We start from the raw sequence: 14,938 nt of genomic DNA, 5'->3' as shown, positions 1-14,938 counted from the left end.
AAACTGTGGGGCCTGGGTCAGCTCACCTCTCCAGGCCTCAGTTTCTGCATCTGTACTATGGGAACAGTAAGCCCTGTCCTGCTACCTCATGAAGTGCCAAGGACCCCCAGAGGAATCAGGGAGAATGGGGATAGAACATAGGGGGTGGCCCTTGTTCTTTGAGAAGGACACAGCCTGGTCTTGAGGCAAATTTGGGGTCACGACGACTTGGTTTATTTACTGCCAGATTGTCACATGTCGGCCACTTCAAGGACAGATGACTTCTAGGAAGGCTCCAGCCTTTGTGGACTTTTTGTGGACTCTCCTATATCTAGGAGCTTTCCTAGATATACCCCTTTCTGTTTGTCAGTGCCTTGTGGCATCTGTGGCTCCCCAGATGACCCTAGGTGACCTCCTAGGTGACCCTAGGAGGTAGGCAATAGTGGAATTGTTAACCCTATTTCATGACCAAGAAAACCAAGGTCAATGAACTTCTCCAGGCCACATGGCAAGCTGGTGACAGAATGAGGATGAAGAAACACCCAGCTTTGGAATCTCAGCCCAAAGATTTTGCCCTATAATTTGGACTCCACCAAGTTGTCCGTGGGGCCTCAAGAGTTCCACTCTGTAAAATGGAGAGAGTTGTGAGGAGTCTGCCTTGTCAGGCAGCAGGAGTGTTTTCTAGAAGACACATGGGGATCGCTTTTCTAGAAGATGGCCAGGTTTTGTTTTTTGTAATCTAGAACTTGCTGTGCCTGCTTGTTCCGGAGGCACCCTGCGAGGTGTTCCTCGAAGGCATGCTTTCCAGAAAGCACTCACCATCAGGCAGTGGTGTCCTAGAAGGAACATCGCTCTGGGACACTTGGTCACACACCAGGTTGACCTTGAAAATGGGAGCAGCCAGAAAAGCAACCTTGGAGCCCAAACTTTCCTTACTGACCTCTCTCCCATCTCCTTCTCTCTCTCTTTTTTTTTTTGGCTGGAAAAAATGGAGCAGCCTTGACCACACAATCACTCGCAGAATTAAGTAGCCAAAACTCACATTGTCTAGACAAATAGATTTTATGAGTCCAGTTAATTCCTGCCAGTCAAAAATAGACATGCTTAATAAGTGGATATATTTAGAATCTGTCATTATATGGTCCCCAGGGGAGAAACCTCAGCTCTTATTACATAGACTCTAATTTCAAACAGAGCTCTATTAACTCCCACGCCGGACCTTAGGTCTTTCCTGACGGCACAGAGAGGTGGGTGGGAGCGGGGCAGGGAGATATTTGACCACAAGAAGCTACTTAAGTCCCGTGTTGCCTGAACCTCCGGGTCCGTCCCTCTCAACCATCTTAAACCAGAAAACGAGCAATTGCTTCTTCTTTGGGTCATGTTTCCAGGGGGTGGCAAGTTGTCGTGAGAGCAGGGCTATGGAAAGGTCTGCACGCTCCCAATGTGTCACATGTCCCTGTGCCCCTCGGGGTCTGGGAGACCTCCAGGGCTGTGTGAGCCGTGGCACCTCCTGCCATGACAGTGCAGCTGTGCCTGGGAGAGTGGTTCCCGACTCGCTGTTAGCACCAGGGCCTGAGCCAAGCAGGCAGATGGTGCCTGAGAGCAGAACTGACACCCAAAGCCTAGAGGGGTCCAGGTATGCCAGAGGCAGGTGACACTGAAGGGACACGGTGCCCAATTTCAGGATTTTGCTTCACGTCAGCACTGGGATTCCAGCTGCCTGGCTGGGCCACTCTGGGTCACCTCCATTGGTGCTGCCCGCTGGTGGGCCAGGGATAAGACATAGAGGGGGCTTTGGGGCACTCTAAGGAGAGGGCCTGGGGGCTGTCCAGGTTGTGGTGGGATTCTCCCTGGCCCCGAGGGAGGTGGCACTGCCGGGGCTTGGCCAGGTCAGGAGGGAGTGGCCGCTCTTTCTCTAGAAATATGTGTATGTAAGCAACATGCGTTAATTTCCAGTGGATGCATAACAAATTAGCACAAAGTATTGATAGATGGCTTCCCAAAACAGAAGTTTATTCTCTCACAGGTCTGGAGGCCAGACCTCCAAAATCAGGTCGTCAGCAGGGCTGTGCTTCCTCTAAAGGATCTAGGAGAAATCTTCCTTGCTTCTTCCAGCTTCCAATGGTCCCAGACATTCTTTGGCTTGCGGCAACTTCACTCCTAGCTCTGCTTCCATCTTCACATGGCTTCCTCTTCTCTCTGGGTCTCTCCTTTGTGTGTCTCCTTAAAGACACATCATTGAATTTAGGGCCCACCTAGGTAATCCAAGATGACCTCATCTTGAGATCCTTAACTACAATTGCAAAAACCCTTTTCCCAAACAAGGTCACAAAGGCATAGGCTCAAGGCAGAAGGTCCAGCTGGGTGGTTGCCCCTTGCCATTCTTTAGCCCGGCTGGCTGCCTTGCCCACCCTGAGCAAAGACTTAGTGCCTCAGGGGACAGCCATGAACACTGTGCAACATGCCCCAGCCCCCGGGTCACCAGCTGAAAGACTCATGTAAGGTGAGGAATGAGGCCACCCACAGGTAGTGGCAGATGGCCAACACTCCAAAATCATCCTTCCTCTGCCTGAATGACCCCTATTACCACAGTCCCACCATCTAGCAAACTCATATTCATCTGTTAAGACCCAGCTCAAGAACACCTCCTCCATGATGTCTGCCCTGCCCTCTTCTCACAGGGATGGCCTCCATCCCATTTGTTGCCAGACCCATGCGGTCTTCATCTCTGTGTCTCCAGATCCTGGCAAGGGCCTGGATAGGCCACAGCATCCCTCTTCCAGGGAGACGAAGGTCTGAGTGTGAGGGTATGTGTGGGCTGCCCCTCCAGGATTCCCTCCTGCCCTCCCTACCCTACTCTCCCCTCAGCACTGCCCCGCAGGTTCCATCCTTTGCCAGGAAGGAGAACCTCCCCCAGCATCTTCACTTGTCTTCTTTTCCTTCCCAGGTTGGTCATCGGCGCTCCACTGGAAACCAACGGCCACCAGAAGACAGGAGACGTGTACAAGTGTCCAGTGACCCAAGGGAACTGCACCAAGCTCAACCTGGGTAACTTGGGCCACTGGTCTCTCTACAAGGAGGCCAGCCATTGTCCAGGGTGGGGCAGGTGCTGAAACATGTCCCTGCCCACAGTCACACTGTAAGGTGACCTAGCTGGTGTTGCTGTCCCCATTTTACAGATGAGGAAGCTGAGGCCAGAGAGAGGAAGTGACTTTCCCAGAGTCACACAGCTTGTCAGGGGCTGGCCAGGATTCACACCCAGGTCTCCAGTGTCCCAGGCCATGGCCCTTTCTGCCTCATCCACGGCCCCTCAGCACAGGGGAGCCAGGAGCATTTCCTATCTTTTTTTTCTGACTTGGAAATAATAACAATAGCCAAATTCATATGACTTATATACTGTTCACTACGTGCCAGGCACTGGTTTAAGCACTTTTAGGTATTTTTTGACTCATTTAATCCCCACAACAGCCATATGAGATTTAATCATTAACGACAGCCTGTGGAGGTGAGGGGACCTGCCCGGGGTCACCCAGCTAATAAGCAGCAAGGTCAGGATTCCAACCCAGGCCATCTGCAGCCACCCTTTAACCACTGCGCAGCACTGCCTTTCTGAAATGATGACTCTGTTCCTTGCTGAAGCACTCTGGGGGCACAGGGGAGACGCTGTGAGCAGCCTCAAGGCCTTCCAAGTCCTTGTAAATCTACATGTACACGTGCGCATGTGTGCGCACAGCCTGCGTCCACTAAAGCACATGCACCACTCCTCTGAAGCACTTCTGCTTTGTCCTAAAGGTCAGACAGTGGCCAGGCCATCACTTTGCTTTCAAAAGGGAGCAAAAGTCCCATTTGGGCTGAGAAGCTGCGATTCCAGGACTGGCCTTCCCCAGGACAGGACCCTCAGCCTCCCACTCTTCCAGGAGGGGAACCTCCATCCTAGAGCAATGGAGTGGGGTCCCCTGGGGAGGCTGTGGGGAAGCAGGGCCTGGGGCGGTGGGGGGTGGGGGGGAGATAGCAGAGCTTTAAGAGATAAGCAGATGGATGAAAAGGCCACATCAAAGAGAAAGCATGTGAAACCAGATCCCCAGGGCAGCCAGCTGTCCCAGCACATAGTGCTGGATGCTCCTGCTGGCCACATCTGTGTCAGGGCCGTGGATAGGAAGTTCAAACCCCAGCACAGCCGGGGGCCCAGGCTTCAGTGAGGAAACGGTCCAGGGCGGGCGGGAGTCCGGCTGGCGGCTTATGGATCCCAGTCGTCACCACACTGAGAGCACGGGCTCCCAAACAAGCCAAGCGGGATTCTCCTTCCAGCTGTACAGTTTTCTCACTGTGTGTCCAGGGGGAGCTCACATCCTCTCTCTGAGCCTAGGTTCACTTACGTGTGACCCTAGGATCCATCCCAGGTCTAATATGTCCCCCAGCCTTTCATGAGCACCTAGTATGTGCCAAGCACGATGCTAGTTACTGGGGATGCAGCAGGGAACAAGGAGCCAAGGGCTCTGCTGGGAGGGCACAGTAAGCGAGGAGACACACTACAGTAGAAAGCAGGATCATCTCAGGTGGGGAGAGATGCTGTGCGATAAACCAGGTGTTATGATAAGAGAGGCTAGGTGGGGAGGAGGTAGGGGGTGGGTACTATCTTAGCAAGGTGATCAGGGAAGCTTTCCCTGAGCAGGTAACTTTTGAGCAAAGGTCCGATGGTGAGATGGAATCAAGTGGGAACACAGCATTCCAGGCAGAGGAGAAGCAAGTGCAAAGGTCCTGAGGTAGGAATGAACTTGCTCTGTTGGAGGACGGAAAGAAGGCTGGGGCAGAGGGAGCAAGGGGGTGGTGGTAGACGTGCGCACTGAGCTTGGGGCCTGGGCCACTGAGAAAAGCCCCTGGTCCAGGTGGGGACCAAGACCATGAACCCATCATTTAGGTTCCTCTATCGCTCTGGTTTCCAATGTGGACCTAATTTCCCTCCGAAGGAGGAGGAGCCCCTGCTGACAGTGGGAGACATGATGCCATCAAACTCTGAAACTGGGGCTTAAGCTGGGAGGCGGTGGGCAGCAAAGTGCATGGAGGCCGAGGAAGAGTACTGGTCAGGAAGCACCTCATTTGAGGAGAGTTTCTTTCCCTCCCAATGAGGAGGCAGGAGGACCATCTGTCAGTTTATCCCCACAGTGGAAAACTCAAGGCAAGGAAACCTGAGTCCTAGTTTTTCCTATGGCCTCTCCAGGCTCTGAGCCCCACTCAACCAGGAATGTTCTTTCCTTTCTCTCCAGGGAAGTGGGTGTCAGTTATTCACACCTCAGTATTGAAGGGTCTACCTACCTCTGGTGCTTTTTTTCCCAGCACCTGTTTGAAGTCAGGGTTTTCATTGAGCGGCAGGGGCTCAGGGGGAGGGGATGTGATTCTGGAAGGCAAGCCCTGTGTGAGGAGGGGCTTATGCCCCAGCCCTCACACAGACCCACTGAGAAAGGTGTAAGTCTCTCCTGGTCACAGAGGGGAGGTTAGTGACTGCTCCAAATCCACGAGCAGCAGAAGCTGGACTTGAACGTGAATCTTTCTTACTCCAATGCAAGGGTCTTGCCCACCATGCCATCTGCTTCCTGGCCCACAGTTTCATTGAGGACCTCAGTCACTGAGACAAGGCCGGAAGAGAGGGGGTGGGGTGAGGTGGGGGACGCACCCTTTAAATAAATGGGGGGCAGAATTCTCCAAGCTGCTGAGGGGAGGAAGTTGCCCAGGTGGGGCTTGGAGCTTCCTCTCCAGACTTCTCACCACATCCCTCTGCAGCCACGGCCCTGCTGTCAGATGGGGAAAGTCGGGATGTAACGTTGGCTCTGCTGGGTCCAAGTCCCCACGCTATCATTTATCAGTGATCGACCTTATAGAAGTCACTAACCCTCTGTGCGCCTTGACTCTCTCCTCTGTAAAATGAAAATGGTGACCCCTGGGCCTCCCAGGACCAAGGGGGGTCCTGGGAGGGCAGGTGGGCGCAGCACTTTGTAAATGATAAGGCACCGTAAAAGCACCAGGGTTATTACTATTATTTTCTCTCCGGTTGGTTTGGACAGACAAAACAGAAAACAATCCCAGGCACTCGTGGAACAGCCAAGAGAGGCTGGATGTCAAAAGGAACCTTACTACAAACTGAAGGAAACCAAGGGACAACAAACAACAAACACAGCCGCCCCACCCTAGCCCACAGTACAGTCGGGGGTCTGGATTTCTGGCCTCTGCCCATGCCCGGCCCCAGGTCTTGCTGGCCTGGGCCCCAGAGGGTCGGCCAACTCTTCACACTTCCAATCGCCAACAAAGCTAAATGCTCCTGAGCCCTTAGAGATCACTCCCCTCCCCTGAAACAGAGGACACATCTAGATCCTGCGCACAGCAGATAAGGACTGCTCGCCCTGGCTTAACAAAATACCCAACTCATTTCCCCCTAAACTCTCCCCGGCAAGTGTCTGCACATGTGTGCGCACGCATACGCCACACACACACACATACACACACACACACACACACACACACACACACTCTTCTGGGGAATTCAAGCTCATTTCTTTCCTTTCAGTGGCCTGACAGAATGATCTAGTAAAACCTTCCCCAGTATAATCTGCTTAGTAAATTTAATCTCCACAACCCTCTCCCTCCACCCAGTTGGCTGATAATCCTGCCCCTGAATACTCCTCTGGGGACAGGCCACACAATGGCATTCTTGGGCAAGACCTTGTGCTTCTAGAAGGCTCTTGTCAAGTTGGCGATTAGCTCCCTGTGAGAAAGAATCAGCTATCGTGTGTCAGTTTATCAGCTGAGCGGAGAACCGGACCCTGAGAGAGTTGGGCAGGGGACTGCTACGTTTGATGGCAGGTTGCCTTAAAGGAAAACATGGAGGAGGCACTGTATAGAGGAACCAGCCTCGGGGGAGCCCTGGTTTGTGTGGGGTGGGGCACAGGGGGATGGCTGGGGGAGGGAAAGCTCTAGACGAGGAGATGGAAGGTTCTGCCATCTGCTTCCTGTGTGACTTTGGGCAGTTTGCGTGACTTCTCTGAGACTCGCAGTCCTCATCTCACAGAGAGTTGAGAGGAGGTAATTAGACCATATCTGGGCAAGGCCTTAGTAAACTGTGAAAGGCTGCCCTGACCTGCAGGCGAGTGAGGCATCCAGAGGGGCAGGGAGAATGGGGGAGGACCCTGCCTGGCACCGACTCGACCTCGGGCCCCTCTGGTGGCCAGCGGCAGCAGCAGAGTCCGGGCAGAGGACAGGCAGAAGGGGCTGCAGGCTGAGTTTCTCCCTCCCACCCCAGGAAGGGTCACCCTATCCAACGTGTCCGAGAGGAAAGACAACATGCGTCTCGGCCTGAGCCTGGCCACCAACCCCAAGGACAACAGCTTCCTGGTAAGAGCCACCCACCCACCCTCCCTCCCTCCAAGCCCTTCCTGCCCCACAGGCCCTCTGCTTGGGGCCGCGAGGGGCGTGTGGTGGCTGAGCATGGCCACCCACAGGGCTGCCTGTCCGCGTGCGCTCTGGGAGCAGCCCCTCCTCTGGCTTCCTGCCTGTGCCATTCTGCCTGCTGCACCCTAAACTTCAGGGGGTACAATTCAGGCAGGAAAAAGCATTGAGCACTTTCGTGTACCTTCCCTTTGGGGCTGGGGGGAGTGCAAAGCAGATAGCCTGCAAAGGAATAAGAATAAATAAAGATATTCAACAGTCCAGTGGTAGGGGCGTCTGTCCTTTCCTTTGGGGAGCCCAATTTGCAAGGCAGAGGCTGAATCTCTGCTCCAGAATTGATGAAAGAAACAGGACACACCACACACCCTGAGAAGACTTTGAGGGGAAGCCGTAAATGAGTGAACTCAGATTTACTACAGCGGAGGGAAGGATACAGAGGGATGGGCCACCTGGACTGCATAGGATCAGATGGGAAAGCTTCCCAGAGGAGGTTTCTGTTTTGTTTTTAAAGAAGAGGCTAGTCTTAGCAAGGAAGAAGGAGGAGGGGGTACTTGGGCTGAGGTGGTAGAGACATTCATTGATTTAAACTATTTTTTGAGCACTTACAATGAACGGAGCCTGATGCCAAGCACTGGGGATTCAGCAGTCAGCAGAGCTCCTGCCCTCCTGGAGCTTACATTCTGGCTGGGGGAGAGACGATAAGCAAATGAGTAATGTGAACATGATGTTGGGACAGAAAGGCAGCAGCGGGCTGTGCTGGGAGATCTCTGCACCCCGCCCAGGCGAGCATATGCTAGCTTTGCACACAGTGGGAGAGTACGGGTGGCGTGACGGATTGGCACTGCCTGCCCCTTGCCATCACGTTCGGGTGAACCACCACGAATGTGGGTGAGGCTGGGACTGATAGTCCCTAGAGTAGCTGCAAGAAGATTTCCGAGAAAAATTACCCAGAAAGCCCAGTAAAATGCACTGCTCATTTTAAGATGGGAGGGCTTGTGTCACTCTCTGTTCTCACCCATCAGTTCATTTCTGTTGACACGTGAGACATCTTGGGTGTGAAGCATCAGACGTCAGGGCAGTGAGATGACTGGGATGCTCAGAGACTTGACAAGAGCATAGTGGCTCTGCCAGGGAAAGTCCTGAGGTGCCTCGATGTATGGTTGGCCCACAGCCCTCATCATCCCCAACCGAAGGCAACAGGACCCCTGGCCCTGTCCACGCATACTTGTCAGGGGCTTTGGTCTGACCCTATTCTCCCTCTGAGGCTCCTTGTCATATGCCTACTAACTTGATTTCACCTACTTCATAAGGTGGGATGAAGGTCCAAGAGGGATGGTGTGATACAACCCCTGGGGCCTCTGTGGGTAGGTTAAGACCCTAGTTTATAAATAGCAACTTTTGTTAACTCATTCACTCATCCATTCACTCATCAGCCCATCCCCCAACCAAATGTCCTTCCCTCTATTCATCTATCCATCCATCCATTCATTCATCCACCCATCTGTCTACATGTCAGTCCACCCCCTCATCCTCCCATCTAATCATCCATCCTTGCACCCATCCCCTCCCACATCCATCCATCATCCTTCATCTATCCATCATCCATCCATCCATCCATCCATCCATCATCCTTCTAGCCCTCCAGCCATTATCCATTACCTACTCTCCCATTATTCATTCTCCCCCACTTCCAAAAATAATTTACCAGAGCTTCAACAAAGGACACAGATAATACAAAACCTTTAAAATCTGAGTTTAAAAAGAGAAAGCTAATTAAAGAAAGGGATTGGAAGTGGAATAATTATTCTTCCAAACCAAGGGAAATTAGAGCACAAAATTTAGTCCTGAGTTTTCCAGCAGAAGGACAAAAATGGAGGCAGAAGCTGGGCTTTCTTTTTTTTTTTTTTTTTTTTGCGGTACGCGGGCCTCTCACTGTTGTGGCCTCTCCCGTTGCGGAGCACAGGCTCCGGACGCGCAGGCTCAGCGGCCATGGCTCACGGGCGCAGCCGCTCCGTGGCATGTGGGATCTTCCCGGACCGGGGCACGAACCCATGTCCCCTGCATCGGCAGGCAGACTCTCAACCATTGTGCCACCAGGGAAGCCCTGGGCTTTCATTTTTAATGACCCTGACTCTGAGAGGGACTCATCACTCAGTCTGTAAATGAGGGGCTGACATCAATGTTTTTGGTAGCAAATTTCAGAGAAAGAGCAGAGACATTCTTTTTCCTTTCCTTAGTAAGAGCCATGGGCATGTTTTGGGTACCCTGTCCTGGAAGTCTGCCCAGAAATGACCTTCAGGCGACCTCTTCAGAAAGACCCTTGAAGGGTCCACTCCCATGGATGACAATGCTTTCCCGCATCCTGTGTGGTGGGCAGGGGGAAGGAGAGTCACAACCTGATGGTGGGGTGGAGAATGGGACCCTTGAAAAGACAACAAAGGAGGACTCTAAGGTTAATTTTTCTCCATTTCACCTGAAACCAAGGGAACTAGTACATGTTACAGCAAGAGAGATTTCAGTTAGACTCAAAGAAGACCCTCTAAATCCTAAGGATAACAGCACTCAGATGGAGGATTCTGTCTTGGGTCTTGGAGGTTGGGACTGGGCCGAAGGCTATTGGGCCCAGACCCTCCCTGAGGCCCCCCTCTGATTGGAGGGTCCATGCTGTGCTTCACAGGCTTGCAGCCCCCTCTGGTCTCATGAGTGTGGGAGTTCCTACTACACCACAGGGATGTGTTCACGAGTCAACTCCAACTTCAGGTTCTCCAAGACTGTGGCCCCAGCTCTCCAAAGTAAGTGGCTTCAAATCTGCAGACTTGGGCTGAGCGACCAACAGTCCATGGGAGGCTCCGAGCTCTGGTCACCACTATCCCATGGCTACAAAGCAGAACTTGGACTCTAGCCCCACCCTGCTCCGGCTCTCTGGGTAACCTGTGGGGTAATAATCTTGGCCCGCCCTCGCGGGGCAAATGAACTAAGGTTATGAAGACCATCCTGGCAGCCAGAGAGGCTCACTGCAAACCCACCCTGAGCGAGGAAGAGATTCCTGGCCCACCATGTACATCAGGCAAGCTGCGTACTGCCGAAGTCTGGGGACATCGTTCACTTAGACTATAGTGTTCATGGTGCCCTCTGATGTTATGGGATGCAGCTGCCCTGTAGGTGGAGGGCCAAGGAGGACAGAACTACCCCTGGTGATAGTCCCATCTAATCAGTGTTCCTGGGCATGAGGAAGCACTGCCCAGCTCTCCCAGAGCCTCATGGAACACAAAACCTCCCAGTCTGTCCCCACCTGCCTCACTATTCCCTGTGGGCTAACCACCAACACCCAAGGTGTTTTGAGGGTGAGGGATTTATTGAGGGTTTTATTGAGGGTGAGGGGTTAGCACTTCTGGCTAGAGTCAGCCCCCCTCCAAGCACCAGGGCCCAGTCGGAGATGGGAAGGTGGTGCTCGTGCGGAGGGAGGAGGAAGGTCAGTCCCGCAGGGGCTGGAAAATGGTCCCCTTAGGGGCCACGAGGAGGAGTCGATTCTATTCTTACAAAACGACAGCGGGAGAGGCAGAGGCAGTGCCGGGGCTGGGAGGAGGCCCAGTCACGGGAGGCGTGTCACCCCCTAGAGAGGTTCTTTCCTCTGGGCCAAGGTGTGACCATCTCAGCCTCCCAGAATCTCCTGTGGCGGAGACCTCCTCACCCCGCTGACCAGCAGCCATGCCCTGGGAACTCAGCAGATCCAGATCCCAGGGCACCCCCCCGCCATCCCCTGCCAACACCACGGAGGATCTAATTCAGTAGGTTTAGGATCAGCCGCAGGGCATGTGTATGCGCGCACGTGCGTGTGTTTCAAAGGCGTGTTCTGCCATGTTTAGCAACCACAGACGTTCTTCCCAATGTGTCTTAAAATGAAAAATTTGAAATCGTAAGAAAGAAATCAGTCATAATAAATGCGTTCTAATAAAATTGGCTTTAAAATAAAAGAAACCTGGCCTCTACCAGTAGATTAGAAACCCCTCCTAATCAAGGAGTTACTGTCTCGTGTCCTTGTGGCTGCCGGCACCACACTGCGCTCCAGCACATGGCGCTCCAGCACATGGTGGGTGCTCGGTCCACAGGTGTGGGGCGAAAGCACACTGGAGAAGGACAAAGCTATCAGGCACCGTTAGCCTGGAGGTGTAGGGCCATCACATGCTGTGTGCGGCGTGTGCAGACGAGACCAGAGTGTACACACAGCTTCTCCTACAGCGGAGGTGGTTCTGAGCATCCAAACGCTTCTAAAGTGCTCTCCCAGACACAGAACCTGTGCCAAGCGCCTAGGCTCAAAGCCACCACCTTCCCCTCCTGGTGAGCTCTGACATCAACATACTGCACCTTCCCGATGCAGGAGTTACTGGAATGGTTAACTCACAAAGGCCCCTGCTGTATTGCTGTAAAGTAGATTTGAAAACAGTGTGAAATTTTCCAGTAAAAATAAGCAGATGCCCAATATTTCAATGTGGTACAGTATAGTGTATATCGTATCAGATTGTATCATCTCTTATTCAAGGTAAGTCCTGCTGTTTCACAAACAGAAATAAATTACTTACATGTAAAGAGAAATTTTTTAATTTGTTAGGTTACCAATGTTTCATGTTTTCTTTGTTGCTTTCTATTATTCATTTTAATTTGGTATGAATATTACAAGAATATAGAGAAACCTTCAGGCTCAGAGCAGCAATATAATGACCTGATAATGTCACTGTTACATTAACAAAGTGGTTTGGTTAAAAAAAATAATAAAAAGAGGATAAGCTAAGATTCTTGAGCATTTACTTGTGCTCAACCCTAGAAGCATCACCTTGTTAATTCCTCGTGGCAATCCTCTACTATCATTATGCCTCTTTTACAGAAGAGAAAACCAATGCCAGGATGTTAAGTAACTTGCCCAGGGTCAAAGCCGGGGGTCAAACAGTCTGACGCCAGAATCCACATTCCTAGCTATTACACCGTGCCTCCCTCCTAAGAAGTGAAACCCATTCATTTGGGCTGAAAGTGGTAATGCCAGCCTACCCATTACAGTAAAATAAACAATAATGAGGTACTGATTTGGGCACTGTTGGCTGCCTACCAAACACTGGCCAGCTAACGGCGGTCAGTCCCCGTTGAGGAGCAGAGGCAGTAGGGCTCCATTCATGCTTTGTTCAGACAGCCAGTGCAGAACGGTGGGGCAGAGCCAGGAATTCCTGGGCTCCTCACATTGCCCAAATAAATGTTCAGCCCGAGGACAGCTCCCAGGCCAGGCTTCCCTGGACAATCATCCAGGGGATCAGAGATTTGCAGACACTGGCTCCCTGGGTAGCTGTGACCATGTTCCCACTTCCCAGGGTGCCAGACCTACATGGACATCATCATTGTCCTGGATGGTTCAAACAGCATCTACCCCTGGGTGGAGGTTCAGCACTTCCTCATCAACATCCTGAAGAAGTTTTACATCGGCCCTGGGCAAATCCAGGTGAGTGTGGTTGGGACTCCTTCCTCCTCCAAATAAGCCCCCCCAGAAACCCATGGCAGATGCTGCCTTGGGGTGGGGGGGAGCATCTGTACATGCGCTAGAAAGGTGTAGGTGAAAGGGCCAGCCTCAGGGCCCTGCAGCCCAGGACACCCATCTCTGCTGGGCACATCAGGGGACGGTGTAGGGGAGGCATCACCGAGTGGGTCAAACACTGTCCTCTGGGATAGACACCACATATTAACAAAAACTTTGATCAGCCAGAGAGTGAGAAGACACTAGCACCCTGCTGGGTGAGGCACAGGGGAGAATTAGACACTTTGATCTTGGAGAAGAGACAGGGGAAGAGGTCAGAGCTGCCGGCATGTATTTGAAATGCTGCCTGGCTAACGAGGGGGTAGATTTATTCCGTATTGTTTTGGCAGGCCAAAGGAGGACCAATGACTAGAACTGACAAGGCGGCAGATTTCAGGTCAATCTAAGAAATTATTTTGTAACAATTAGAGCCGTTAAAAGGGGAGTGGGCTTTCTCATGAAGTAATGAGTTCCCCACCACTGGGAGATCATCTTTTAGGGTACGGTGGATGAAAGTCCAGCATTGGAAATGCACTTGTACCAAATAAACTCTGTGGGCCCATCCGACAGTGACATTTTTTCATTCTAGTCCTACTATAGGTAGGTTTTTGCTTATTCTTTAAGGTTTTTATTTCGAGGCTATTAATATTTGAGTCTTATTAATATTTCAAACTTCTCTTCCAAATTTGAAAGAACCTTAGTTCCAGAGTTTGGTGAACAATGCCATGGCCCTCCACCCACACTGCTCCTAAGATTTTAGACTTCAATTCTGTGCTTCACTTTTGTCTTTTTAAGTAAGAAACTCAATCTGCTGGGCCTTTCTTTAAATCACAGTCTTCTCTCTCAATATGCACCTCCCACCTGCCTCACCAAGCCAGCCATTCATTCCTGGAACTGTGCAGAACCTGCTTCCCTTCTGCTCAGTTCCTCTCCCTTGGGAAGGTCCCCAGCCCTCCTCACTCCTGAACCGTCCCAGAGAGATGACTCCAGGAAACCTCATCACCAAAGGGCCAGCCTTCAGGGGTCAAGATGTCCTGTTTCCCTCTCCTCTAACTTGCAGGTTGGAGTCGTTCAGTACGGAGAAGACGTGGTACATGAATTTCACCTCAATGACTACAGGTCTGTAAAAGATGTGGTGGAAGCTGCCAGTCACATTGAACAGAGAGGAGGAACAGAGACCCGGACGGCATTTGGCATTGAATTTGCTCGGTAAAAAAAAAAATTAATTAATTTTCTACATCTCAGATACTGTTAGAGTTATCTTTTGCTGCCCCACAAAATCTAGTATCTGGAGAGACAATAATTAATCCCTCAAAGTTCTGGGCATTGGCTGGGCTCAGCTGATCAGTTCTCCCTTGGGTTCTCTCGTGTGGTTGAAGGCTGGTGTCAGCTGGGGCTGTTGTCATCTGAATTTTCGACTGGGCTGGACATCCAGCATGGCACACCCATGTGGCTGACAGTGGATGTTGGCTGGGAGCTCAGCTGAGGCTGGTGATCTGAGCACCCACACGTAGTCATGTGGCTTGGCTCTCTCACCATGTGGCAGCCAGGCTTTGAGAGGAAGCATCCCAAGAGTGAGTTTTCCAGGAGATCCACACAGGAACTCTGAGACTGCCTGTGACCTAGCTGCAGAAGCCCCAGAATATAACTTCTGCTCTAGTCTTCTGATTGAGCAAGTCATGGAAGCCAGCCCAGGTTCAAGGGGAAGAGAATTTAGTTTCCCCTCTTGATGGAGGAATGGCAAGGTCACATTACAGAAGAGCATTTTGGGGCTGGGATTTCCAGTCAGCTTCAGGAAATATGTTCTGCCACAGAGACCCTATGAAAAGTGCGTGGGTTGTATGAGGGCAGAATCTTCTTGTGGGGTGTTGGTCGTCAGTAGAATCAAAGAACGTAGTTAAATCTAACATCTGAGATTGTAGAGCAATGAGGCTGTTCCCTTAAACATCACAGCAGAACTCACAA

At 51.8% G+C, this 14,938-nt stretch overlaps 1 protein-coding gene across 1 annotated transcript in view; it reads left to right on the top strand.

Annotated features, from left to right (window-relative positions):
* The window catches only part of ITGA11 (integrin subunit alpha 11), a 127,737-nt gene that overhangs the window by 61,861 nt on the left and 50,938 nt on the right, over positions 1–14,938 (top strand). The window contains exons 3-7 of the mRNA XM_029239741.1: positions 2,927–3,027; positions 7,271–7,362; positions 10,094–10,208; positions 12,774–12,901; positions 14,034–14,182. Coding sequence (XP_029095574.1) covers positions 2,927–3,027; positions 7,271–7,362; positions 10,094–10,208; positions 12,774–12,901; positions 14,034–14,182 — 585 coding nt within the window. The remainder of the gene's footprint in view (positions 1–2,926; positions 3,028–7,270; positions 7,363–10,093; positions 10,209–12,773; positions 12,902–14,033; positions 14,183–14,938) is intronic.

The sequence above is a fragment of the Monodon monoceros genome, unplaced genomic scaffold (genome assembly GCF_005190385.1).
Source record: "Monodon monoceros isolate NGI ecotype Baffin Bay Population unplaced genomic scaffold, NGI_Narwhal_1 Super_Scaffold_21, whole genome shotgun sequence".
NCBI classification, from domain to species: Eukaryota; Metazoa; Chordata; class Mammalia; order Artiodactyla; family Monodontidae; genus Monodon; species Monodon monoceros.
This window is presented reverse-complemented; position numbering and strand designations above follow the sequence as displayed.